The sequence below is a fragment of the Heptranchias perlo genome, chromosome 3, assembly GCF_035084215.1.
Source record: "Heptranchias perlo isolate sHepPer1 chromosome 3, sHepPer1.hap1, whole genome shotgun sequence".
Lineage (NCBI taxonomy): Eukaryota > Metazoa > Chordata > Chondrichthyes > Hexanchiformes > Hexanchidae > Heptranchias > Heptranchias perlo.
The window spans coordinates 129,651,083-129,677,716 of NC_090327.1; the positions used below are offsets into that span (position 1 = coordinate 129,651,083).

Here is a 26,634-nt window from a genome sequence, read left to right on the forward strand (position 1 = left end):
AACGGGAAAGAACCTCGGGCAGAGTGTAAAACGGGAAAGAACCTCGGGCGGAGTGAAAAACGGGAACGAACCTCGGGCAGAGTGTAAAACGGGAAAGAACCTCGGGCAGAGTGTAAAACGGGAAAGAACCTCGGGCAGATTGTAAAACGGGAAAGAACCTCGGGCGGAGTGAAAAACGGGAACGAACCTCGGGCAGAGTGTAAAACGGGAAAGAACCTCGGGCAGAGTGTAAAACGGGAAAGAACCTCGGGCAGAGTGTAAAACGGGAACGAACCTCGGGCAGGGAGTAAAACGGGAAAGAACCTCGGGCAGGGAGTAAAACGGGAACGAACCTCGGGCAGAGTGTAAGACGGGAACGAACCTCGGGCAGGGAGTAAAACGGGAAAGAACCTCGGGCAGAGTGTAAAACGGGAAAGAACCTCGGGCAGATTGTAAAACGGGAAAGAACCTCGGGCGGAGTGAAAAACGGGAACGAACCTCGGGCAGAGTGTAAAACGGGAAAGAACCTCGGGCAGAGTGTAAAACGGGAAAGAACCTCGGGCAGAGTGTAAAACGGGAACGAACCTCGGGCAGGGAGTAAAACGGGAAAGAACCTCGGGCAGGGAGTAAAACGGGAACGAACCTCGGACAGGGAGTAAAACGGGAAAGAACCTCGGGCATGGTGTAAGACGGGAACGAACCTCGGGCAGGGAGTAAAACGGGAACGAACCTCGGGCAGAGTGTAAAACGGGAAGGAACCTCGGGCAGAGTGTAAAACGGGAAAGAACCTCGGGCAGAGTGTAAAACGGGAAAGAACCTCGGGCGGAGTGTAAAACGGGAAAGAACCTCAGGCAGAGTGTGAAACGGGAAAGAAACTCGGGCAGAGTGTAAAACGGGAAAGAACCTCGGGCAGAGTGTAAAACGGGAAAGAACCTCGGGCGGAGTGTAAAACGGGAACGAACCTCAGGCGGAGTGTAAAACGGGAAAGAACCTCAGGCGGAGTGTAAAACGGGAAAGAACCTCAGGCGGAGTGTAAAACGGGAAAGTACCTCGGGCAGAGTGTAAAACGGGAAAGAACCTCGGGCAGAGTTTAATACGGGAAAGAACCTCGGGCAGGGAGTAAAACGGGAAAGAACCTCGGGCAGAGTGTAAAACGGGAAAGAACCTCAGGCGGAGTGTAAAACGGGAAAGAACCTCGGGCAGAGTGTAAAACGGGAAAGAACCTCAGGCAGAGTGTAAAACGGGAAAGAACCTCAGGCGGAGTGTAAAACGGGAAAGAACCTCAGGCAGAATGTAAAACGGGAAAGAACCTCGGGCGGAGTGTAAAACGGGAAAGAACCTCGGGCAGAGAGTAAAACGGGAAAGAACCTCAGGCAGAGTGTAAAACGGGAAAGAACCTCGGGCAGGGAGTAATACGGGAAAGAACCTCGGGCAGGGAATAAAACGGGAAAGAACCTCGGGCAGAGTGTGAAACGGGAAAGAACCTCGGGCAGGGAGTAAAACGGGAACGAACCTCGGGCAGAGTGTAAAACGGGAAAGAACCTCGGGCAGAGTGTAAAACGGGAAAGAACCTCGGGCAGAGTGTAAAACGGGAAAGAACCTCGGGCAGGGAGTAAAACGGGAACGAACCTCGGGCAGAGTGTAAAACGGGAAAGAACCTCGGGCAGGGAGTAAAACGGGAACGAACCTCGGGCAGAGTGTAAAACGGGAAAGAACCTCGGGCAGAGTGTAAAACGGGAAAGAACCTCGGGCAGGGAGTAAAACGGGAAAGAACCTCGGGCAGAGTGTAAAACGGGAAAGAACCTCGGGCAGGGAGTAAAACGGGAAAGAACCTCGGGCAGAGTGTAAAACGGGAAAGAACCTCGGGCAGGGAATAAAACGGGAAAGAACCTCGGGCAGAGTGTAAAACGGGAAAGAACCTCGGGCGGAGTGAAAAACGGGAACGAACCTCGGGCAGAGTGTAAAACGGGAAAGAACCTCGGGCAGAGTGTAAAACGGGAAAGAACCTCGGGCAGATTGTAAAACGGGAAAGAACCTCGGGCGGAGTGAAAAACGGGAACGAACCTCGGGCAGAGTGTAAAACGGGAAAGAACCTCGGGCAGAGTGTAAAACGGGAAAGAACCTCGGGCAGAGTGTAAAACGGGAAAGAACCTCGGGCAGGGAGTAAAACGGGAATGAACCTCGGGCAGAGTGTAAAACGGGAAAGAACCTCGGGCAGGGAGTAAAACGGGAACGAACCTCGGGCAGAGTGTAAAACGGGAAAGAACCTCGGGCAGAGTGTAAAACGGGAAAGAACCTCGGGCAGAGTGTAAAACGGGAAAGAACCTCGGGCAGGGAGTAAAACGGGAAAGAACCTCGGGCAGAGTGTAAAACGGGAAAGAACCTCGGGCAGGGAGTAAAACGGGAAAGAACCTCGGGCAGAGTGAAAAACGGGAACGAACCTCGGGCGGAGTGTAAAACGGGAAAGAACCTCGGGCAGAGTGTAACACGGGAAAGAACCTCGGGCGGAGTGTAAAACGGGAAAGAACCTCGGGCAGAGTGTAAAACGGGAAAGAACCTCGGGCTGAGTGTAAAACGGGAAAGAACCTCGGGCAGAGTGTAAAACGGGAAAGAACCTCAGGCAGAGTGTAAAACGGGAAAGAACCTCAGGCGGAGTGTAAAACGGGAAAGAACCTCAGGCGGAGTGTAAAACGGGAAAGAACCTCGGGCGGAGTGTAAAACGGGAAAGAACCTCGGGCAGAGTGTAAAACGGGAAAGAACCTCGGGCAGAGTGTAAAACGGGAAAGATCCTCGGGCAGGGAGTAAAACGGGAACGAACCTCGGGCAGAGTGTAAAACGGGAAAGAACCTCGGGCAGGGAGTAAAACGGGAACGAACCTCGGGCAGAGTGTAAAACGGGAAAGAACCTCGGGCAGGGAGTAAAACGGGAACGAACCTCGGGCAGAGTGTAAAACGGGAAAGAACCTCGGGCAGAGTGTAAAACGGGAAAGAACCTCGGGCAGGGAGTAAAATGGGAAAGAACCTCGGGCAGAGTGCAAAACGGGAAAGAACCTCGGGCAGGGAGTAAAACGGGAAAGAACCTCGGGCAGAGTGTAAAACGGGAAAGAACCTCGGGCAGGGAATAAAACGGGAAAGAACCTCGGGCAGAGTGTAAAACGGGAAAGAACCTCGGGCGGAGTGAAAAACGGGAACGAACTTCGGGCAGAGTGTAAAACGGGAAAGAACCTCGGGCAGATTGTAAAACGGGAAAGAACCTCGGGCGGAGTGAAAAACGGGAACGAACCTCGGGCAGAGTGTAAAACGGGAAAGAACCTCGGGCTGAGTGTAAAACGGGAAAGAACCTCGGGCAGAGTGTAAAACGGGAAAGAACCTCAGGCAGAGTGTAAAACGGGAAAGAACCTCAGGCGGAGTGTAAAACGGGAAAGAACCTCAGGCGGAGTGTAAAACGGGAAAGAACCTCGGGCAGAGTGTAAAACGGGAAAGAACCTCGGGCAGAGTGTAAAACGGGAAAGAACCTCGGGCAGAGTGTAAAACGGGAACGAACCTCGGGCAGAGTGTAAAACGGGAAAGAACCTCGGGCAGGGAGTAAAACGGGAACGAACCTCGGGCAGAGTGTAAAACGGGAAAGAACCTCGGGCAGAGTGTAAAACGGGAAAGAACCTCGGGCAGGGAGTAAAATGGGAAAGAACCTCGGGCAGAGTGTAAAACGGGAAAGAACCTCGGGCAGGGAGTAAAACGGGAAAGAACCTCGGGCAGAGTGTAAAACGGGAAAGAACCTCGGGCAGGGAATAAAACGGGAAAGAACCTCGGGCAGAGTGTAAAACGGGAAAGAACCTCGGGCGGAGTGAAAAACGGGAACGAACTTCGGGCAGAGTGTAAAACGGGAAAGAACCTCGGGCAGAGTGTAAAACGGGAAAGAACCTCGGGCAGATTGTAAAACGGGAAAGAACCTCGGGCGGAGTGAAAAACGGGAACGAACCTCGGGCATAGTGTAAAACGGGAAAGAACCTCGGGCAGAGTGTAAAACGGGAAAGAACCTCGGGCAGAGTGTAAAACGGGAAAGAACCTCGGGCAGGGAGTAAAATGGGAAAGAACCTCGGGCAGAGTGTAAAACGGGAAAGAACCTCGGGCAGGGAGTAAAACGGGAAAGAACCTCGGGCAGAGTGTAAAACGGGAAAGAACCTCGGGCAGGGAATAAAACGGGAAAGAACCTCGGGCAGAGTGTAAAACGGGAAAGAACCTCGGGCGGAGTGAAAAACGGGAACGAACTTCGGGCAGAGTGTAAAACGGGAAAGAACCTCGGGCAGAGTGTAAAACGGGAAAGAACCTCGGGCGGAGTGAAAAACGGGAAAGAACCTCGGGCGGAGTGAAAAACGGGAAAGAACCTCGGGCAGGGAGTAAAACGGGAACGAACCTCGGGCAGAGTGTAAAACGGGAAAGAACCTCGGGCAGAGTGTAAAACGGGAAAGAACCTCGGGCAGGGAGTAAAATGGGAAAGAACCTCGGGCAGAGTGTAAAACGGGAAAGAACCTCGGGCAGGGAGTAAAACGGGAAAGAACCTCGGGCAGAGTGTAAAACGGGAAAGAACCTCGGGCAGGGAATAAAACGGGAAAGAACCTCGGGCAGAGTGTAAAACGGGAAAGAACCTCGGGCGGAGTGAAAAACGGGAACGAACTTCGGGCAGAGTGTAAAACGGGAAAGAACCTCGGGCAGAGTGTAAAACGGGAAAGAACCTCGGGCAGATTGTAAAACGGGAAAGAACCTCGGGCGGAGTGAAAAACGGGAACGAACCTCGGGCAGAGTGTAAAACGGGAAAGAACCTCGGGCAGAGTGTAAAACGGGAAAGAACCTCGGGCAGAGTGTAAAACGGGAACGAACCTCGGGCAGGGAGTAAAACGGGAAAGAACCTCGGGCAGGGAGTAAAACGGGAACGAACCTCGGACAGGGAGTAAAACGGGAAAGAACCTCGGGCATGGTGTAAGACGGGAACGAACCTCGGGCAGGGAGTAAAACGGGAACGAACCTCGGGCAGAGTGTAAAACGGGAAGGAACCTCGGGCATGGAATAAAATGGGAAAGAACCTCGGGCAGAGTGTGAAACGGGAAAGAAACTCGGGCAGAGTGTAAAACGGGAAAGAACCTCGGGCAGAGTGTAAAACGGGAAAGAACCTTTGGCGGAGTGTAAAACGGGAACGAACCTCAGGCGGAGTGTATAACGGGAAAGAACCTCAGGCGGAGTGTAAAACGGGAAAGAACCTCAGGCGGAGTGTAAAACGGGAAAGAACCTCAGGCAGAGTGTAAAACGGGAAAGTACCTCGGGCAGAGTGTAAAACGGGAAAGAACCTCGGGCAGAGTTTAATACGGGAAAGAACCTCGGGCAGGGAGTAAAACGGGAAAGAACCTCGGGCAGAGTGTAAAACGGGAAAGAACCTCAGGCGGAGTGTAAAACGGGAAAGAACCTCGGGCAGAGTGTAAAACGGGAAAGAACCTCAGGCAGAGTGTAAAACGGGAAAGAACCTCAGGCGGAGTGTAAAACGGGAAAGAACCTCAGGCAGAATGTAAAACGGGAAAGAACCTCGGGCGGAGTGTAAAACGGGAAAGAACCTCGGGCAGAGAGTAAAACGGGAAAGAACCTCAGGCAGAGTGTAAAACGGGAAAGAACCTCGGGCAGGGAGTAAAACGGGAAAGAACCTCGGGCAGGGAATAAAACGGGAAAGAACCTCGGGCAGAGTGTGAAACGGGAAAGAACCTCGGGCAGGGAGTAAAACGGGAACGAACCTCGGGCAGAGTGTAAAACGGGAAAGAACCTCGGGCAGAGTGTAAAACGGGAAAGAACCTCGGGCAGAGTGTAAAACGGGAAAGAACCTCGGGCAGGGAGTAAAACGGGAACGAACCTCGGGCAGAGTGTAAAACGGGAAAGAACCTCGGGCAGGGAGTAAAACGGGAACGAACCTCGGGCAGAGTGTAAAACGGGAAAGAACCTCGGGCAGAGTGTAAAACGGGAAAGAACCTCGGGCAGGGAGTAAAACGGGAAAGAACCTCGGGCAGAGTGTAAAATGGGAAAGAACCTCGGGCAGGGAGTAAAACGGGAAAGAACCTCGGGCAGAGTGTAAAACGGGAAAGAACCTCGGGCAGGGAATAAAACGGGAAAGAACCTCGGGCAGAGTGTAAAACGGGAAAGAACCTCGGGCGGAGTGAAAAACGGGAACGATCCTCGGGCAGAGTGTAAAACGGGAAAGAACCTCGGGCAGAGTGTAAAACGGGAAAGAACCTCGGGCAGATTGTAAAACGGGAAAGAACCTCGGGCGGAGTGAAAAACGGGAACGAACCTCGGGCAGAGTGTAAAACGGGAAAGAACCTCGGGCAGAGTGTAAAACGGGAAAGAACCTCGGGCAGAGTGTAAAACGGGAACGAAACTCGGGCAGGGAGTAAAACGGGAAAGAACCTCGGGCAGGGAGTAAAACGGGAACGAACCTCGGGCAGAGTGTAAGACGGGAACGAACCTCGGGCAGGGAGTAAAACGGGAAAGAACCTCGGGCAGAGTGTAAAACGGGAAAGAACCTCGGGCAGGGAGTAAAACGGGAAAGTACCTCGGGCAGAGTGTAAAACGGGAACGAACCTCGGGCAGAGTGTAAAACGGGAAAGAACCTCGGGCAGAGTGAAAAACGGGAACGAACCTCGGGCGGAGTGTAAAACGGGAAAGAACCTCGGGCAGAGTGTAACACGGGAAAGAACCTCGGGCGGAGTGTAAAACGGGAAAGAACCTCGGGCAGAGTGTAAAACGGGAAAGAACCTCGGGCTGAGTGTAAAACGGGAAAGAACCTCGGGCAGAGTGTAAAACGGGAAAGAACCTCAGGCAGAGTGTAAAACGGGAAAGAACCTCAGGCGGAGTGTAAAACGGGAAAGAACCTCAGGCGGAGTGTAAAACGGGAAAGAACCTCGGGCAGAGTGTAAAACGGGAAAGAACCTCGGGCAGAGTGTAAAACGGGAAAGAACCTCGGGCAGAGTGTAAAACGGGAAAGAACCTCGGGCAGGGAGTAAAACGGGAACGAACCTCGGGCAGAGTGTAAAACGGGAAAGAACCTCGGGCAGGGAGTAAAACGGGAACGAACCTCGGGCAGAGTGTAAAACGGGAAAGAACCTCGGGCAGGGAGTAAAACGGGAACGAACCTCGGGCAGAGTGTAAAACGGGAAAGAACCTCGGGCAGAGTGTAAAACGGGAAACAAACCTCGGGCAGGGAGTAAAATGGGAAAGAACCTCGGGCAGAGTGTAAAACGGGAAAGAACCTCGGGCAGGGAGTAAAACGGGAAAGAACCTCGGGCAGAGTGTAAAACGGGAAAGAACCTCGGGCAGGGAATAAAACGGGAAAGAACCTCGGGCAGAGTGTAAAACGGGAAAGAACCTCGGGCGGAGTGAAAAACGGGAACGAACTTCGGGCAGAGTGTAAAACGGGAAAGAACCTCGGGCAGATTGTAAAACGGGAAAGAACCTCGGGCGGAGTGAAAAACGGGAACGAACCTCGGGCAGAGTGTAAAACGGGAAAGAACCTCGGGCAGTGTGTAAAACGGGAAAGAACCTCGGGCAGAGTGTAAAACGGGAACGAACCTCGGGCAGGGAGTAAAACGGGAAAGAACCTCGGGCAGGGAGTAAAACGGGAACGAACCTCGGGCAGAGTGTAAGACGGGAACGAACCTCGGGCAGGGAGTAAAAGGGGAAAGAACCTCGGGCAGAGTGTAAAACGGGAAAGAACCTCGGGCAGGGAATAAAACGGGAAAGAACCTCGGGCAGAGTGTAAAACGGGAAAGAACCTCGGGCAGAGTGTAAAACGGGAAAGAACCTCGGGCAGAGTGTAAAACGGGAAAGAACCTTTGGCGGAGTGTAAAACGGGAAAGAACCTCAGGCGGAGTGTAAAACGGGAAAGAACCTCAGGCGGAGTGTAAAACGGGAAAGAACCTCAGGCGGAGTGTAAAACGGGAAAGAACCTTTGGCGCAGTGTAAAACGGGAAAGAACCTCGGGCAGAGTGTAAAACGGGAAAGTACCTCGGGCAGAGTGTAAAACGGGAAAGAACCTCAGGCAGAGTGTAAAACGGGAAAGAACCTCAGGCGGAGTGTAAAACGGGAAAGAACCTCAGGCAGAATGTAAAACGGGAAAGAACCTCGGGCGGAGTGTAAAACGGGAAAGAACCTCGGGCAGAGTGTAAAACGAGAAAGAACCTCGGGCAGAGTGTAAAACGGGAAAGAACCTCGGGCAGAGTGTAAAACGGGAAAGAACCTCGGGCAGAGTGTAAAACGGGAAAGAACCTCGGGCAGAGTGTAAAACGGGAAAGAACCTCGGGCGGAGTGTAAAACGGGAAAGAACCTCGGGCGGAGTGTAAAACAGGAAAGAACCTCGGGAAGAGTGTAAAACGGGAAAGAACCTCGGGCAGAGAGTAAAACGGGAAAGAACCTCAGGCAGAGTGTAAAACGGGAAAGAACCTCGGGCAGGGAGTAAAACGGGAAAGAACCTCGGGCAGGGAATGAAACGGGAAAGAACCTCGGGCAGAGTGTAAAACGGGAAAGAACCTCGGGCAGGGAGTAAAACGGGAACGAACCTCGGGCAGAGTGTAAAACGGGAAAGAACCTCGGGCAGAGTGTAAAACGGGAAAGAACCTCGGGCAGGGAGTAAAACGGGAAAGAACCTCGGGCAGAGTGTAAAACGGGAAAGAACCTCGGGCAGGGAGTAAAACGGGAAAGAACCTCGGGCAGAGTGTAAAACGGGAAAGAACCTCGGGCAGAGTGTAAAACGGGAAAGAACCTCGGGCGGAGTGTAAAACGGGAAAGAACCTCGGGCGGAGTGTAAAACGGGAAAGAACCTCGGGAAGAGTGTAAAACGGGAAAGAACCTCGGGCAGAGAGTAAAACGGGAAAGAACCTCAGGCAGAGTGTAAAACGGGAAAGAACCTCGGGCAGGGAGTAAAACGGGAAAGAACCTCGGGCAGGGAATAAAACGGGAAAGAACCTCGGGCAGAGTGTAAAACGGGAAAGAACCTCGGGCAGGGAGTAAAACGGGAACGAACCTCGGGCAGAGTGTAAAACGGGAAAGAACCTCGGGCAGAGTGTAAAACGGGAAAGAACCTCGGGCAGGGAGTAAAACGGGAAAGAACCTCGGGCAGAGTGTAAAACGGGAAAGAACCTCGGGCAGGGAATAAAACGGGAAAGAACCTCGGGCAGAGTGTAAAACGGGAAAGAACCTCGGGCGGAGTGAAAAACGGGAACGAACTTCGGGCAGAGTGTAAAACGGGAAAGAACCTCGGGCAGATTGTAAAACGGGAAAGAACCTCGGGCGGAGTGAAAAACGGGAACGAACCTCGGGCAGAGTGTAAAACGGGAAAGAACCTCGGGCAGTGTGTAAAACGGGAAAGAACCTCGGGCAGAGTGTAAAACGGGAACGAACCTCGGGCAGGGAGTAAAACGGGAAAGAACCTCGGGCAGGGAGTAAAACGGGAACGAACCTCGGGCAGAGTGTAAGACGGGAACGAACCTCGGGCAGGGAGTAAAAGGGGAAAGAACCTCGGGCAGAGTGTAAAACGGGAAAGAACCTCGGGCAGGGAATAAAACGGGAAAGAACCTCGGGCAGAGTGTAAAACGGGAAAGAACCTCGGGCAGAGTGTAAAACGGGAAAGAACCTCGGGCAGAGTGTAAAACGGGAAAGAACCTTTGGCGGAGTGTAAAACGGGAAAGAACCTCAGGCGGAGTGTAAAACGGGAAAGAACCTCAGGCGGAGTGTAAAACGGGAAAGAACCTCAGGCGGAGTGTAAAACGGGAAAGAACCTTTGGCGCAGTGTAAAACGGGAAAGAACCTCGGGCAGAGTGTAAAACGGGAAAGTACCTCGGGCAGAGTGTAAAACGGGAAAGAACCTCAGGCAGAGTGTAAAACGGGAAAGAACCTCAGGCGGAGTGTAAAACGGGAAAGAACCTCAGGCAGAATGTAAAACGGGAAAGAACCTCGGGCGGAGTGTAAAACGGGAAAGAACCTCGGGCAGAGTGTAAAACGAGAAAGAACCTCGGGCAGAGTGTAAAACGGGAAAGAACCTCGGGCAGAGTGTAAAACGGGAAAGAACCTCGGGCAGAGTGTAAAACGGGAAAGAACCTCGGGCAGAGTGTAAAACGGGAAAGAACCTCGGGCGGAGTGTAAAACGGGAAAGAACCTCGGGCGGAGTGTAAAACAGGAAAGAACCTCGGGAAGAGTGTAAAACGGGAAAGAACCTCGGGCAGAGAGTAAAACGGGAAAGAACCTCAGGCAGAGTGTAAAACGGGAAAGAACCTCGGGCAGGGAGTAAAACGGGAAAGAACCTCGGGCAGGGAATGAAACGGGAAAGAACCTCGGGCAGAGTGTAAAACGGGAAAGAACCTCGGGCAGGGAGTAAAACGGGAACGAACCTCGGGCAGAGTGTAAAACGGGAAAGAACCTCGGGCAGAGTGTAAAACGGGAAAGAACCTCGGGCAGGGAGTAAAACGGGAAAGAACCTCGGGCAGAGTGTAAAACGGGAAAGAACCTCGGGCAGGGAGTAAAACGGGAAAGAACCTCGGGCAGAGTGTAAAACGGGAAAGAACCTCGGGCAGAGTGTAAAACGGGAAAGAACCTCGGGCGGAGTGTAAAACGGGAAAGAACCTCGGGCGGAGTGTAAAACGGGAAAGAACCTCGGGAAGAGTGTAAAACGGGAAAGAACCTCGGGCAGAGAGTAAAACGGGAAAGAACCTCAGGCAGAGTGTAAAACGGGAAAGAACCTCGGGCAGGGAGTAAAACGGGAAAGAACCTCGGGCAGGGAATAAAACGGGAAAGAACCTCGGGCAGAGTGTAAAACGGGAAAGAACCTCGGGCAGGGAGTAAAACGGGAACGAACCTCGGGCAGAGTGTAAAACGGGAAAGAACCTCGGGCAGAGTGTAAAACGGGAAAGAACCTCGGGCAGAGTGTAAAACGGGAAAGAACCTCGGGCAGGGAGTAAAACGGGAACGAACCTCGGGCAGAGTGCAAAACGGGAAAGAACCTCGGGCAGGGAGTAAAACGGGAATGAACCTCGGGCAGAGTGTAAAACGGGAAAGAACCTCGGGCAGAGTGTAAAACGGGAAAGAACCTCGGGCAGGGAGTAAAACGGGAAAGAACCTCGGGCAGAGTGTAAAACGGGAAAGAACCTCGGGCAGGGAGTAAAACGGGAAAGAACCTCGGGCAGAGTGTAAAACGGGAAAGAACCTCGGGCAGGGAGTAAAACGGGAAAGAACCTCGGGCAGAGTGTAAAACGGGAAAGAACCTCGGGCGGAGTGAAAAACGGGAACGAACCTCGGGCAGAGTGTAAAACGGGAAAGAACCTCGGGCAGGGAGTAAAACGGGAAAGAACCTCGGGCAGAGTGTAAAACGGGAAAGAACCTCGGGCAGGGAGTAAAACGGGAAAGAACCTCGGGCAGAGTGTAAAACGGGAAAGAACCTCGGGCAGAGTTTAAAACGGGAAAGAACCTCGGGCAGGGAGTAAAACGGGAAAGAACCTCGGGCAGAGTGTAAAACGGGAAAGAACCTCAGGCGGAGTGTAAAACGGGAAAGAACCTCAGGCGGAGTGTAAAACGGGAAAGAACCTCAGGCGGAGTGTAAAACGGGAAAGAACCTTTGGCGGAGTGTAAAACGGGAAAGAACCTCGGGCAGAGTGTAAAACGGGAAAGTACCTCGGGCAGAGTGTAAAACGGGAAAGAACCTCAGGCGGAGTGTAAAACGGGAAAGAACCTCGGGCAGAGTGTAAAACGGGAAAGAACCTCAGGCAGAGTGTAAAACGGGAAAGAACCTCAGGCGGAGTGTAAAACGGGAAAGAACCTCAGGCAGAATGTAAAACGGGAAAGAACCTCGGGCGGAGTGTAAAACGGGAAAGAACCTCGGGCAGAGTGTAAAACGAGAAAGAACCTCGGGCAGAGTGTAAAACGGGAAAGAACCTCGGGCAGAGTGTAAAACGGGAAAGAACCTCGGGCAGAGTGTAAAACGGGAAAGAACCTCGGGCAGAGTGTAAAACGGGAAAGAACCTCGGGCGGAGTGTAAAACGGGAAAGAACCTCGGGAAGAGTGTAAAACGGGAAAGAACCTCGGGCCGAGAGTAAAACGGGAAAGAACCTCAGGCAGAGTGTAAAACGGGAAAGAACCTCGGGCAGGGAGTAAAACGGGAAAGAACCTCGGGCAGGGAATGAAACGGGAAAGAACCTCGGGCAGAGTGTAAAACGGGAAAGAACCTCGGGCAGGGAGTAAAACGGGAAAGAACCTCGGGCAGAGTGTAAAACGGGAAAGAACCTCGGGCAGAGTGTAAAACGGGAAAGAACCTCGGGCGGAGTGTAAAACGGGAAAGAACCTCGGGCGGAGTGTAAAACGGGAAAGAACCTCGGGAAGAGTGTAAAACGGGAAAGAACCTCGGGCAGAGAGTAAAACGGGAAAGAACCTCAGGCAGAGTGTAAAACGGGAAAGAACCTCGGGCAGGGAGTAAAACGGGAAAGAACCTCGGGCAGGGAATAAAACGGGAAAGAACCTCGGGCAGAGTGTAAAACGGGAAAGAACCTCGGGCAGGGAGTAAAACGGGAACGAACCTCGGGCAGAGTGTAAAACGGGAAAGAACCTCGGGCAGAGTGTAAAACGGGAAAGAACCTCGGGCAGAGTGTAAAACGGGAAAGAACCTCGGGCAGGGAGTAAAACGGGAACGAACCTCGGGCAGAGTGCAAAACGGGAAAGAACCTCGGGCAGGGAGTAAAACGGGAATGAACCTCGGGCAGAGTGTAAAACGGGAAAGAACCTCGGGCAGAGTGTAAAACGGGAAAGAACCTCGGGCAGGGAGTAAAACGGGAAAGAACCTCGGGCAGAGTGTAAAACGGGAAAGAACCTCGGGCAGGGAGTAAAACGGGAAAGAACCTCGGGCAGAGTGTAAAACGGGAAAGAACCTCGGGCAGGGAATAAAACGGGAAAGAACCTCGGGCAGAGTGTAAAACGGGAAAGAACCTCGGGCGGAGTGAAAAACGGGAACGAACCTCGGGCAGAGTGTAAAACGGGAAAGAACCTCGGGCAGGGAGTAAAACGGGAAAGAACCTCGGGCAGAGTGTAAAACGGGAAAGAACCTCGGGCAGGGAGTAAAACGGGAAAGAACCTCGGGCAGAGTGTAAAACGGGAAAGAACCTCGGGCAGAGTTTAAAACGGGAAAGAACCTCGGGCAGGGAGTAAAACGGGAAAGAACCTCGGGCAGAGTGTAAAACGGGAAAGAACCTCAGGCGGAGTGTAAAACGGGAAAGAACCTCGGGCAGAGTGTAAAACGGGAAAGAACCTCAGGCAGAGTGTAAAACGGGAAAGAACCTCAGGCGGAGTGTAAAACGGGAAAGAACCTCAGGCACAATGTAAAACGGGAAAGAACCTCGGGCGGAGTGTAAAACGGGAAAGAACCTCGGGCAGAGTGTAAAACGAGAAAGAACCTCGGGCAGAGTGTAAAACGGGAAAGAACCTCGGGCAGAGTGTAAAACGGGAAAGAACCTCGGGCAGAGTGTAAAACGGGAAAGAACCTCGGGCAGAGTGTAAAACGGGAAAGAACCTCGGGCGGAGTGTAAAACGGGAAAGAACCTCGGGCGGAGTGTAAAACGGGAAAGAACCTCGGGAAGAGTGTAAAACGGGAAAGAACCTCGGGCAGAGAGTAAAACGGGAAAGAACCTCAGGCAGAGTGTAAAACGGGAAAGAACCTCGGGCAGGGAGTAAAACGGGAAAGAACCTCGGGCAGGGAATGAAACGGGAAAGAACCTCGGGCAGAGTGTAAAACGGGAAAGAACCTCGGGCAGGGAGTAAAACGGGAACGAACCTCGGGCAGAGTGTAAAACGGGAAAGAACCTCGGGCAGAGTGTAAAACGGGAAAGAACCTCGGGCAGGGAGTAAAACGGGAAAGAACCTCGGGCAGAGTGTAAAATGGGAAAGAACCTCGGGCAGGGAGTAAAACGGGAAAGAACCTCGGGCAGAGTGTAAAACGGGAAAGAACCTCGGGCAGGGAATAAAACGGGAAAGAACCTCGGGCAGAGTGTAAAACGGGAAAGAACCTCGGGCGGAGTGAAAAACGGGAACGAACCTCGGGCAGAGTGTAAAACGGGAAAGAACCTCGGGCAGACTGTAAAACGGGAACGAACCTCGGGCAGATTGTAAAACGGGAAATAACCTCGGGCGGAGTGAAAAACGGGAACGAACCTCGGGCAGAGTGTAAAACGGGAAAGAACCTCGGGCAGAGTGTAAAACGGGAAAGAACCTCGGGCAGAGTGTAAAACGGGAACGAACCTCGGGCAGGGAGTAAAACGGGAAAGAACCTCGGGCAGGGAGTAAAACGGGAACGAACCTCGGGAAGAGTGTAAGACGGGAACGAGCCTCGGGCAGGGAGTAAAACGGGAAAGAACCTCGGGCAGAGTGTAAAACGGGAAAGAACCTCGGGCAGGGAATAAAACGGGAAAGAACCTCGGGCAGAGTGTAAAACGGGAAAGAACCTCGGGCAGAGCGTAAAACGGGAAAGAACCTCGGACAGAGTGTAAAACGGGAAAGAACCTTTGGCGGAGTGTAAAACGGGAACGAACCTCAGGCGGAGTGTAAAATGGGAAAGAACCTCAGGCGGAGTGTAAAACGGGAAAGAACCTCAGGCGGAGTGTAAAACGGGAAAGAACCTCGGGCAGAGTGTAAAACGGGAAAGAACCTCGGGCAGAGTGTAAAACGGGAAAGAACCTCGGGCAGAGTGTAAAACGGGAAAGAACCTTGGGCGGAGTGTAAAACGGGAAAGAACCTCGGGCAGAGTTTAAAACGGGAAAGAACCTCGGGCAGGGAGTAAAACGAGAAAGAACCTCGGGCAGAGTGTAAAACGGGAAAGAACCTCGGGCAGGGAATAAAACGGGAAAGAACCTCGGGCAGATTGTAAAACGGGAAAGAACCTCGGGCAGGGAGTAAAACGGGAAAGAACCTCGGGCAGAGTGGAAAACGGGAACGAACCTCGGGCAGAGTGTAAAACGGGAAAGAACCTTTGGCGGAGTGTAAAACGGGAAAGAACCTCGGACAGAGTGTAAAACGGGAAAGAATCTCGGGCAGAGTGTAAAACGGGAAAGAACCTCGGGCAGACTGCAAAACGGGAAAGAACCTCGGGCAGAGTGTAAATCGGGAAAGAACCTCAAGCGGAGTGTAAAATGGGAAAGAACCTCAGGCGGAGTGTAAAACGGGAAAGAACCTCAGGCGGAGTGTAAAACGGGAAAGAACCTCAGGCGGAGTGTAAAACGGGAAATAACCTCAGGCGGAGTGTAAAACGGGAAAGAACCTCAGGCGGAGTGTAAAACGGGAAAGAACCTCGGGCAGGGAGTAAAACGGGAAAGAACCTCGGGCAGGGAATAAAACGGGAAAGAACCTCGGGCAGAGTGTAAAACGGGAAAGAACCTCGGGCAGGGAGTAAAACGGGAACGAACATCGGGCAGAGTGTAAAACGGGAAAGAACCTCGGGCAGAGTGTAAAACGGGAAAGAACCTCGGGCAGGGAGTAAAACGGGAAAGAACCTCGGGCAGAGTGTAAAACGGGAAAGAACCTCGGGCAGGGAGTAAAACGGGAAAGAACCTCGGGCAGAGTGTAAAACGGGAAATTACCTCGGGCAGGGAATAAAACGGGAAAGAACCTCGGGCAGAGTGTAAAACGGGAAAGAACCTCGGGCGGAGTGAAAAACAGGAACGAACCTCAGGCAGAGTGTAAAACGGGAAAGAACCTCGGGCAGAGTGTAAAACGGGAAAGAACCTCGGGCAGATTGTAAAACGGGAAAGAACCTCGGGCGGAGTGAAAAACGGGAACGAACCTCGGGCAGAGTGTAAAACGGGAAAGAACCTCGGGCAGAGTGTAAAACGGGAAAGAACCTCGGGCAGAGTGTAAAACGGGAACGAACCTCGGGCAGGGAGTAAAACGGGAAAGAACCTCGGGCAGGGAGTAAAACGGGAACGAACCTCGGGCAGAGTGTAAGACGGGAACGAACCTCGGGCAGGGAGTAAAACGGGAAAGAACCTCGGGCAGAGTGTAAAACGGGAAAGAACCTCGGGCAGGGAATGAAACGGGAAAGAACCTCGGGCAGAGTGTAAAACGGGAAAGAACCTCGGGCAGGGAATGAAACGGGAAAGAACCTCGGGCAGAGTGTAAAACGGGAACGAACCTCGGGCAGAGTGTAAAACGGGAAAGAACCTCAGGCAGAGTGTAAAACGGGAAAGAACCTCAGGCGGAGTGTAAAACGGGAAAGAACCTCGGGCAGAGTGTAAAACGGGAAAGTACCTCGGGCAGAGTGTAAAACGGGAAAGAACCTCGGGCAGGGAGTAAAACGGGAAAGAACCTCGGGCAGAGTGTAAAACGGGAAAGAACCTCGGGCAGAGTTTAAAACGGGAAAGAACCTCGGGCAGGGAGTAAAACGGGAAAGAACCTCGGGCAGAGTGTAAAACGGGAAAGAACCTCAGGCAGAGTGTAAAACGGGAATGAACCTCAGGCGGAGTGTAAAACGGGAAAGAACCTCAGGCAGAATGTAAAACGGGAAAGAACTTCGGGCGGAGTGTAAAAGGGGAAAAACCTCGGGCATAGTGTAAAACGAGAAAGAACCTCGGGCAGAGTGTAAAACGGGAAAGAACCTCGGGCAGAGTGTAAAACGGGAAAGAACCTCGGGCAGAGTGTAAAACGGGAAAGAACCTCGGGCAGAGTGTAAAACGGGAAAGAACCTCGGGCGGAGTGTAAAACGGGAAAGAACCTCGGGAAGAGTGTAAAACGGGAAAGAACCTTGGGCAGAGAGTAAAACGGGAAAGAACCTCGGGCAGAGTGTAAAACGGGAAAGAACCTCGGGCGGAGTGAAAAACAGGAACGAACCTCAGGCAGAGTGTAAAACGGGAAAGAACCTCGGGCAGAGTGTAAAACGGGAAAGAACCTCGAGCAGATTGTAAAACGGGAAAGAACCTCGGGCGGAGTGAAAAACGGGAACGAACCTCGGGCAGAGTGTAAAACGGGAAAGAACCTCGGGCAGAGTGTAAAACGGGAAAGAACCTCGGGCAGTGTGAAAAACGGGAACGAACCTCGGGCAGAGTGTAAAACGGGAAAGAACCTCGGGCAGAGTGTAAAACGGGAAAGAAACTCGGGCAGAGTGTAAAACGGGAACGAACCTCGGGCGGGGAGTAAAACGGGAAAGAACCTCGGGCAGAGAGTAAAACGGGAAAGAACCTCGGGCAGGGAGTAAAACGGGAACGAACCTCGGGCAGAGTGTAAGACGGGAACGAACCTCGGGCAGGGAGTAAAACGGGAAAGAACCTCGGGCAGAGTGTAAAACGGGAAAGAACCTCGGGCAGGGAATAAAACGGGAAAGAACCTCGGGCAGAGTGTAAAACGGGAAAGAACCTCGGGCAGAGTGTAAAACGGGAAAGAACCTCGGGCAGAGTGTAAAACAGGAAAGAACCTTTGGCGGAGTGTAAAACGGGAAAGAACCTCAGGCGGAGTGTAAAACGGGAAAGAACCTCAGGCGGAGTGTAAAACGGGAAAGAACCTCGGGCAGAGTGTAAAACGGGAAAGAACCTCGGGCAGAGTGTAAAACGGGAAAGAACCTTGGGCGGAGTGTAAAACGGGAAAGAACCTCGGGCAGAGTTTGAAACGGGAAAGAACCTCGGGCAGGGAGTAAAACGGGAAAGAACCTCGGGCAGAGTGTAAAACGGGAAAGAACCTCGGGCAGGGAATAAAACGGGAAAGAACCTCGGGCAGAGTGTAAAACGGGAAGGAACCTCGGGCAGGGAGTAAAACGGGAAAGAACCTCGGGCAGAGTGTAAAACGGGAACGAACCTCGGGCAGAGTGTAAAACGGGAAAGAACCTTTGGCGGAGTGTAAAACGGGAAAGAACCTCGGACAGAGTGTAAAACGGGAAAGAACCTCGGGCAGAGTGTAAAACGGGAAAGAACCTCAGGCAGAGTGTAAAACGGGAAAGAACCTCGGGCAGAGTGTAAAACGGGAAAGAACCTCGGGCAGAGTGTAAAACGGGAAAGAACCTCAGGCAGAGTGTAAAACGGGAAAGAACCTTGGGCGGAGTGTAAAACGGGAAAGAACCTCGGGCAGAGTGTAAAACGGGAAAGAACCTCAGGCGGAGTGTAAAACGGGAAAGAACCTCGGGCAGAGTGTAAAACGGGAAAGAACCTCAGGCGGAGTGTGAAACGGGAAAGAACCTCGGGCAGAGAGTAAAACGGGAAAGAACCTCAGGCAGAGTGTAAAACGGGAAAGAACCTCGGGCAGGGAGTAAAACGGGAAAGAACCTCGGGCAGGGAATAAAACGGGAAAGAACCTCGGGCAGAGTGTAAAACGGGAAAGAACCTCGGGCAGGGAGTAAAACGGGAACGAACCTCGGGCAGAGGGTAAAACGGGAAAGAACCTCGGGCAGAGTGTAAAACGGGAAAGAACCTCGGGCAGGGAGTAAAACGGGAAAGAACCTCGGGCAGAGTGTAAAACGGGAAAGAACCTCGGGCAGGGACTAAAACGGGAAAGAACCTCGGGCAGGGAGTAAAACGGGAAAGAACCTCGGGCAGAGTGTAAAACGGGAAAGAACCTTTGGCAGAGTGTAAAACGGGAAAGAACCTCGGGCAGAGTGTAAAACGGGAAAGAACCTCAGGCAGAGTGTAAAACGGGAAAGAACCTCGGGCAGAGTGTAAAACGGGAAAGAACCTCGGTCAGATTGTAAAACGGGAAAGAACCTCGGGCGGAGTGAAAAACGGGAACGAACCTCGGGCAGAGTGTAAAACGGGAAAGAACCTCGGGCAGAGTGTAAAACGGGAAAGAACCTCGGGCAGAGTGTAAAACGGGAAAGAACCTCGGGCAGAGTGTAAAACGGGAAAGAACCTCGGGCAGAGTGAAAAACGGGAACGAACCTCGGGCAGAGTGTAAAACGGGAAAGAACCTCGGGCAGAGTGTAAAACGGGAAAGAACCTCAGGCGGAGTGTGAAACGGGAAAGAACCTCGGGCAGAGAGTAAAACGGGAAAGAACCTCAGGCAGAGTGTAAAACGGGAAAGAACCTCGGGCAGGGAGTAAAACGGGAAAGAACCTCGGGCAGGGAATAAAACGGGAAAGAACCTCGGGCAGAGTGTAAAACGGGAAAGAACCTCGGGCAGGGAGTAAAACGGGAACGAACCTCGGGCAGAGGGTAAAACGGGAAAGAACCTCGGGCAGAGTGTAAAACGGGAAAGAACCTCGGGCAGGGAGTAAAACGGGAAAGAACCTCGGGCAGAGTGTAAAACGGGAAAGAACCTCGGGCAGGGACTAAAACGGGAAAGAACCTCGGGCAGGGAGTAAAACGGGAAAGAACCTCGGGCAGAGTGTAAAACGGGAAAGAACCTTTGGCAGAGTGTAAAACGGGAAAGAACCTCGGGCAGAGTGTAAAACGGGAAAGAACCTCAGGCAGAGTGTAAAACGGGAAAGAACCTCGGGCAGAGTGTAAAACGGGAAAGAACCTCGGTCAGATTGTAAAACGGGAAAGAACCTCGGGCGGAGTGAAAAACGGGAACGAACCTCGGGCAGAGTGTAAAACGGGAAAGAACCTCGGGCAGAGTGTAAAACGGGAAAGAACCTCGGGCAGAGTGTAAAACGGGAAAGAACCTCGGGCAGAGTGTAAAACGGGAAAGAACCTCGGGCAGAGTGAAAAACGGGAACGAACCTCGGGCAGAGTGTAAAACGGGAAAGAACCTCGGGCAGAGTGTAAAACGGGAAAGAAACTCGGGCAGAGTGTAAAACGGGAACGAACCTCGGGCAGGGAGTAAAACGGGAAAGAACCTCGGGCAGAGTGTAAAACGGGAAAGAACCTCGGGCAGGGAGTAAAACGGGAACGAACCTCGGGCAGAGTGTAAGACGGGAACGAACCTCGGGCAGGGAGTAAAACGGGAAAGAACCTCGGGCAGAGTGTAAAACGGGAAAGAACCTCGGGCAGGGAATAAAACGGGAAAGAACCTCGGGCAGAGTGTAAAACGGGAAAGAACCTCGGGCAGAGTGTAAAACGGGAAAGAACCTTTGGCGGAGTGTAAAACGGGAAAGAACCTCAGGCGGAGTGTAAAACGGGAAAGAACCTCAGGCGGAGTGTAAAACGGGAAAGAACCTCGGGCAGAGTGTAAAACGGGAAAGAACCTCGGGCAGAGTGTAAAACGGGAAAGAACCTCGGGCAGAGTGTAAAACGGGAAAGAACCTTGGGCGGAGTGTAAAACGGGAAAGAACCTCGGGCAGAGTTTGAAACGGGAAAGAACCTCGGGCAGGGAGTAAAACGGGAAAGAACCTCGGGCAGAGTGTAAAACGGGAAAGAACCTCGGGCAGGGAATAAAACGGGAAAGAACCTCGGGCAGAGTGTAAAACGGGAAAGAACCTCGGGCAGGGAGTAAAACGGGAAAGAACCTCGGGCAGAGTGTAAAACGGGAACGAACCTCGGGCAGAGTGTAAAACGGGAAAGAACCTTTGGCGGAGTGTAAAACGGGAAAGAACCTCGGACAGAGTGTAAAACGGGAAAGAACCTCGGGCAGAGTGTAAAACGGGAAAGAACCTCGGGCAGAGTGTAAAACGGGAAAGAACCTCGGGCAGAGTGTAAAACGGGAAAGAACCTCAGGCAGAGTGTAAAACGGGAAAGAACCTTGGGCGGAGTGTAAAACGGGAAAGAACCTCGGGCAGAGTGTAAAATGGGAAAGAACCTCAGGCGGAGTGTAAAACGGGAAAGAACCTCGGGCAGAGTGTAAAACGGGAAAGAACCTCAGGCGGAGTGTAAAACGGGAAAGAACCTCGGGCAGAGAGTAAAACGGGAAAGAACCTCAGGCAGAGTGTAAAACGGGAAAGAACCTCGGGCAGGGAGTAAAACGGGAAAGAACCTCGGGCAGGGAATAAAACGGGAAAGAACCTCGGGCAGAGTGTAAAACGGGAAAGAACCTCGGGCAGGGAGTAAAACGGGAACGAACTTCGGGCAGAGGGTAAAACGGGAAAGAACCTCGGGCAGAGTGTAAAACGGGAAAGAACCTCGGGCAGGGAGTAAAACGGGAAAGAACCTCGGGCAGAGTGTAAAACGGGAAAGAACCTCGGGCAGGGACTAAAACGGGAAAGAACCTCGGGCAGGGAGTAAAACGAGAAAGAACCTCGGGCAGAGTGTAAAACGGGAAAGAACCTTTGGCAGAGTGTAAAACGGGAAAGAACCTCGGGCAGAGTGTAAAACGGGAAAGAACCTCGGGCAGAGTGTAAAACGGGAAAGAACCTCGGGCAGAGTGTAAAACGGGAAAGAACCTCGGGCAGGGAGTAAAACGGGAAAGAACCTCGGGCAGGGAGTAAAACGGGAACGAACATCGGGCAGAGTGTAAGACGGGAACGAACCTCGGGCAGGGAGTAAAACGGGAAAGAACCTCGGGCAGAGTGTAAAACGGGAAAGAACCTCGGGCAAGGAATAAAACGGGAAAGAACCTCGGGCAGAGTGTAAAAAGGGAAAGAACCTCGGGCAGAGTGTAAAACGGGAAAGAACCTCGGGCAGAGTGCAAAACGGGAAAGAACCTCGGGCAGAGTGTAAAACGGGAAAGAACCTCGGGCAGAGTGAAAAACGGGAACGAACCTCGGGCAGAGTGTAAAACGGGAAAGAACCTCGGGCAGAGTGTAAAACGGGAAAGAACCTCGGGCAGAGTGTAAAACGGGAACGAACCTCGGGCAGGGAGTAAAACGGGAAAGAACCTCGGGCAGGGAGTAAAACGGGAAAGAACCTCGGGCAGAGTGTAAAACGGGAAAGAACCTCGGGCAGGGAATAAAACGGGAAAGAACCTCGGGCAGAGTGTAAAACGGGAAAGAACCTCGGGCAGAGTGTAAAACGGGAAAGAACCTCGGGCAGAGTGTAAAACGGGAAAGAACCTCGGGCAGAGTGTAAAACGGGAAAGAACCTCGGGCAGAGTGTAAAACGGGAAAGAACCTCGGGCAGAGTGTAAAACGGGAAAGAACCTCGGGCAGAGTGTAAAACGGGAAAGAACCTCGGGCAGAGTGTAAAACGGGAAAGAACCTCGGGCAGGGAGTAAAACGGGAAAGAACCTCGGGCAGAGTGTAAAACGGGAAAGAACCTCGGGCAGAGTGTAAAACGGGAAAGAACCTCGGGAAGGGAGTAAAACGGGAAAGAACCTCGGGCAGGGAATAAAACGGGAAAGAACCTCGGGCAGAGTGTAAAACGGGAAAGAACCTCGGCCAGGGAGTAAAACGGGAACGAACCTCGGGCAGAGTGTAAAACGGGAAAGAACGTCGGGCAGAGTGTAAAACGGGAAAGAACCTCGGGCAGAGTGTAAAACGGGAAAGAACCTCGGGCAGGGAGTAAAACGGGAAAGAACCTCGGGCAGAGTGTAAAACGGGAAAGAACCTCGGGCAGGGAGTAAAACGGGAACGAACCTCGGGCAGAGTGTAAAACGGGAAAGAACCTCGGGCAGAGTGTAAAACGGGAAAGAACCTCGGGCAGGGAGTAAAACGGGAAAGAACCTCGGGCAGAGTGTAAAACGGGAAAGAACCTCGGGCAGGGACTAAAACGGGAAAGAACCTCGGGCAGGGAGTAAAACGGGAAAGAACCTCGGGCAGAGTGTAAAACGGGAAAGAACCTTTGGCAGAGTGTAAAACGGGAAAGAACCTCGGGCAGAGTGTAAAACGGGAAAGAACCTCAGGCAGAGTGTAAAACGGGAAAGAACCTCAGGCGGAGTGTAAAACGGGAAAGAACCTCGGGCAGAGTGTAAAACGGGAAAGAACCTCGGGCGGAGTGTAAAACGGGAAAGAACCTCGGGCGGAGTGTAAAACGGGAAAGAACCTCGGGCGGAGTGTAAAACGGGAAAGAACCTCGGGCAGAGTGTAAAACGGGAAAGAACCTCGGGCAGGAAATAAAACGGGAAAGAACCTCGGGCAGAGTGTAAAACGGGAATGAACCTCGGGCAGGGAGTAAAACGGGAAAGTACCTCGGGCAGAGTGCAAAACGGGAACGAACCTCGGGCAGAGTGTAAAACGGGAAAGAACCTCGGGCGGAGTGAAAAACGGGAACGAACCTCGGGCAGAGTGTAAAACGGGAAAGAACCTCGGGCAGACTGTAAAACGGGAAAGAACCTCGGGCAGATTGTAAAACGGGAAAGAACCTCGGGCGGAGTGAAAAACGGGAACGAACCTCGGGCAGAGTGTAAAACGGGAAAGAACCTCGGGCAGAGTGTAAAACGGGAAAGAACCTCGGGCAGAGTGTAAAACGGGAACGAACCTCGGGCAGGGAGTAAAACGGGAAAGAACCTCGGGCAGGGAGTAAAACGGGAACGAACCTCGGGCAGAGTGTAAGACGGGAACGAACCTCGGGCAGGGAGTAAAACGGGAAAGAACCTCGGGCAGAGTGTAAAACGGGAAAGAACCTCGGGCAGGGAATAAAACGGGAAAGAACCTCGGGCAGAGTGTAAAACGGGAAAGAACCTCGGGCAGAGTGTAAAACGGGAAAGAACCTCGGGCAGAGTGTAAAACGGGAAAGAACCTCGGGTAGAGAGTAAAACGGGAAAGAACCTCAGGCAGAGTGTAAAACGGGAAAGAACCTCAGGCAGAGTGTAAAACGGGAAAGAACCTCGGGCAGGGAGTAAAACGGGAAAGAACCTCGGGCAGAGTGTAAAACGGGAAAGAACCTCGGGCAGGGAGTAAAACGGGAAAGAACCTCGGGCAGAGTGTAAAACGGGAAAGAACCTCAGGCAGAGTGTAAAACGGGAAAGAACCTCGGGCAGGGAGTAAAAAAGGAAAGAACCTCGGGCAGAGTGTAAAACGGGAAAGAACCTCAGGCAGAGGTCTAAAACGATACTGCGTATTCGCTATGCCCAAAACAAATTTCACCTCCCATATTTTTAGCCAATAAAATTAAATTGAGTCCTACTTAAAGGTACCCTCTAATTACCAGTATGACTCCGTTATTTAGGTTCAAACAGGTAAAATTTGTGGCTTTCCTGTGAGTTTAAACTGTTTTATGATTATGTGCAATTATACACAAGAACACTGCCTGCAGTACACAAGTTACATCTCAGCTACAGTACAGAAACAGGCCATTCGGCCCAACTGGTCTCCGCCGGTGTTTATGCTCCACATGAGCCCCCTCCCTCCCTACTTCATCTAACCCCATCAGCATACCCTTGTAGTCTTTTCTCCGTTATGTGCTAAACTAGCTTCCCCTTAAATGTATTTATGCTATTTGCCTCACCCTCCTTGAGGTAGTGCGCTCCACATTCTTTGGGTAAAGAAGTTTCACCTGAATTCCCTATTGGATTTTTTAGCGACTATTTTATATTTATGACCTCTAGTTTTGGACTCCCCCACAAATGGAAACATTTTCTCTATGCCTGCCCTCTCAAACCCTTTCATTATCTTAAAGACCTCTATCAGGTCACCCCTCAGCCTTCTCTTTTCTAGAGAAAGGAACCTCAGCCTGTTCAGCCTTTCCTGATAAGGATATCCTCTCAGTTCTGGTATCATCCTTGTGAGTCTTTTTTGCGCCCTCTCCAATGCCTCTGTATCCTTTTTATAATATGGAAATGAGAGCTGTGCACAGTACTCCAAGTGTGGTCTAACCAAGGTTCCAGACAAGTTTAACATAACTTCTCTGCTTTTCAATTCGATCCCTCTAAAAATGAACCCCAGTGCTTAGTAACCTGTGTCACCATTTTTAGTGATTTGTGTATCTGTACCCCCAGATCCCTTTGCTCCTCTACCCCATTTAGGCTCTTATTATCCAAGCAGTATGTGGCCTCCTTATTCTTCCTACCAAAATGCACCACCTCACACTTATCTTTATTGAAATTCATTGCCAATTACATGCCCATTCTGTAAGTTATTAATGTTCTGTTGCATTGTATTAACTGTACCCCCCAATTTGGTGTTGTCTGCAAATTTTGAAATTGTACTTCCGATTCCCAAATCCAAATCATTAATGTAAATTGTGAACAACAGTGGTCCCAGCACCGATCCTTGTGGAACACCACTTCCCACCTTTTTGCCAGCCTGAGTAGCTACCCTTAATCCCTACTCTCTGTAGCCAACTTGCTATCCATTCTGCTACCTGTCCCCTGACTCCACGTGCTCTGTCCTTTGAGCATGCACTACTTAGCACCAAGATGCAAAAAGCTAAAATTGTGTTTTAGATTGGAAGTGAAATCTCAATTCACCAAGCAGATTAGAATTCCTAAAACTACTTGCAAGGATACTAACATAATCATCACTACTGACTCCTGATAATTTGGTAATCAGATAATCTCTGATCTAGGCACTGAATTTCAATGAAACAAACTATTTAATATCTATTGCCGCTAAACACAATTCCTGATGAAACATTAATGGGGTGAAATTTGTCTTTTGTGTTAGTGCAAAACAGGCCATAGCAAATCGGTAGCTCATTTTACACTCTGCTCGATTTCCTTTTCCACAACTGAAAAGAAAATTTTGCAAGGCGTGTAAAACGGGCTGCAATTATATTTAAATGCAACTCTCAGTTACCCATTCTTAAATGCTCATTGATATAAATCTCATCAATTTACTGCCAATTTTGTAGAGACACCAGTACATTTTAGAACTGCAATGACTTTGGTGTAAAATGTATATTTTGGTTCAGTATTTTCCATTGTGCCAGTTCAGATTTAATTGTTAAAAGAATAGGGACAAAAGTTTTCAGATTAGCTATTTTTATCTAGGGTCTGTAGGAATTCTGATCCAAGAATAACATTTCCTGGCAAACTAGTCACACTTTTCTAAGGATTCAACTCGACATGAACATTTATAAACTCTCATCACAATATTCAGGAATTCCTGTGGTGATATAGTGATATCGTTCCATGGAGCACAATTTCCTTTCAACTATCCCACCATGCGCCCCATGAGGAAAATTCTTTTTTTAATTTTATAAATCTTGGAAAGTTATAACTGATCTATTCCGAAATAAGTGCCGCAGTTTTAAAATCATCAATTCATAATTTTCTTGGCTAATCAGAAAAATTTTAGTCAAGTTACAAGATTTGCAGAGCTCTAAGACGAAAAATAGTGGGAGTTTCCCAATGATTAGTCAGTTGAAATATGGTCATAATGTGGTGCTTAATTACAGCAAAGCAAGGTGCTGGCCAAATTGTAGCTCTTCACTATTTCCACCAGTTGAAAAGCTTGACTTGCAATGCAATACTAAGGGTTTGATTCTTGTATCACGTTTTTTTTTGTGAACTAGAATATACTTAGACAGATTATTACATCTTCTACTGTAAACCATACCTGGTATTCTCAGTCACATCTGTTTGAGACGTTATTAGGAAACCTGCTTCTGTAGTTAACGATCCGAAAATTTCCTGAGCTTTTTGCGGTATTTTAAAGCCCAACATCAGTTCAAAACCTTTCTCATCACGTGCAGCTACAGGGATTCTTGTCGGACATACCGATTCTAAATGAACAAATCAGATAAAATGAGAACAATATTGTTCTATGCAGGAACTACCTTCATGTTTTTAGTGCACACTTACTTTAATTTTCTAGGGCTTGTCACGGAATTTAGAATCATAGAATCATAGAAAGGTTAAAGCATGGAAGGAGGCCATTCGGCCCATCGAATACATCAGTTTACTAAACATTACATTATGGCGCCGAATT

General features: G+C 51.1%; 1 protein-coding gene across 1 annotated transcript in view; it reads right to left on the bottom strand.

Annotated features, from left to right (window-relative positions):
* LOC137308829 (collagen alpha-1(XXI) chain-like) overlaps positions 1–26,634 on the bottom strand; it is a 79,277-nt gene that overhangs the window by 34,000 nt on the left and 18,643 nt on the right. The window contains exon 4 of the mRNA XM_067977293.1: positions 26,263–26,428. Within this exon, the coding sequence (XP_067833394.1) occupies positions 26,263–26,428 (166 nt within the window). The remainder of the gene's footprint in view (positions 1–26,262; positions 26,429–26,634) is intronic.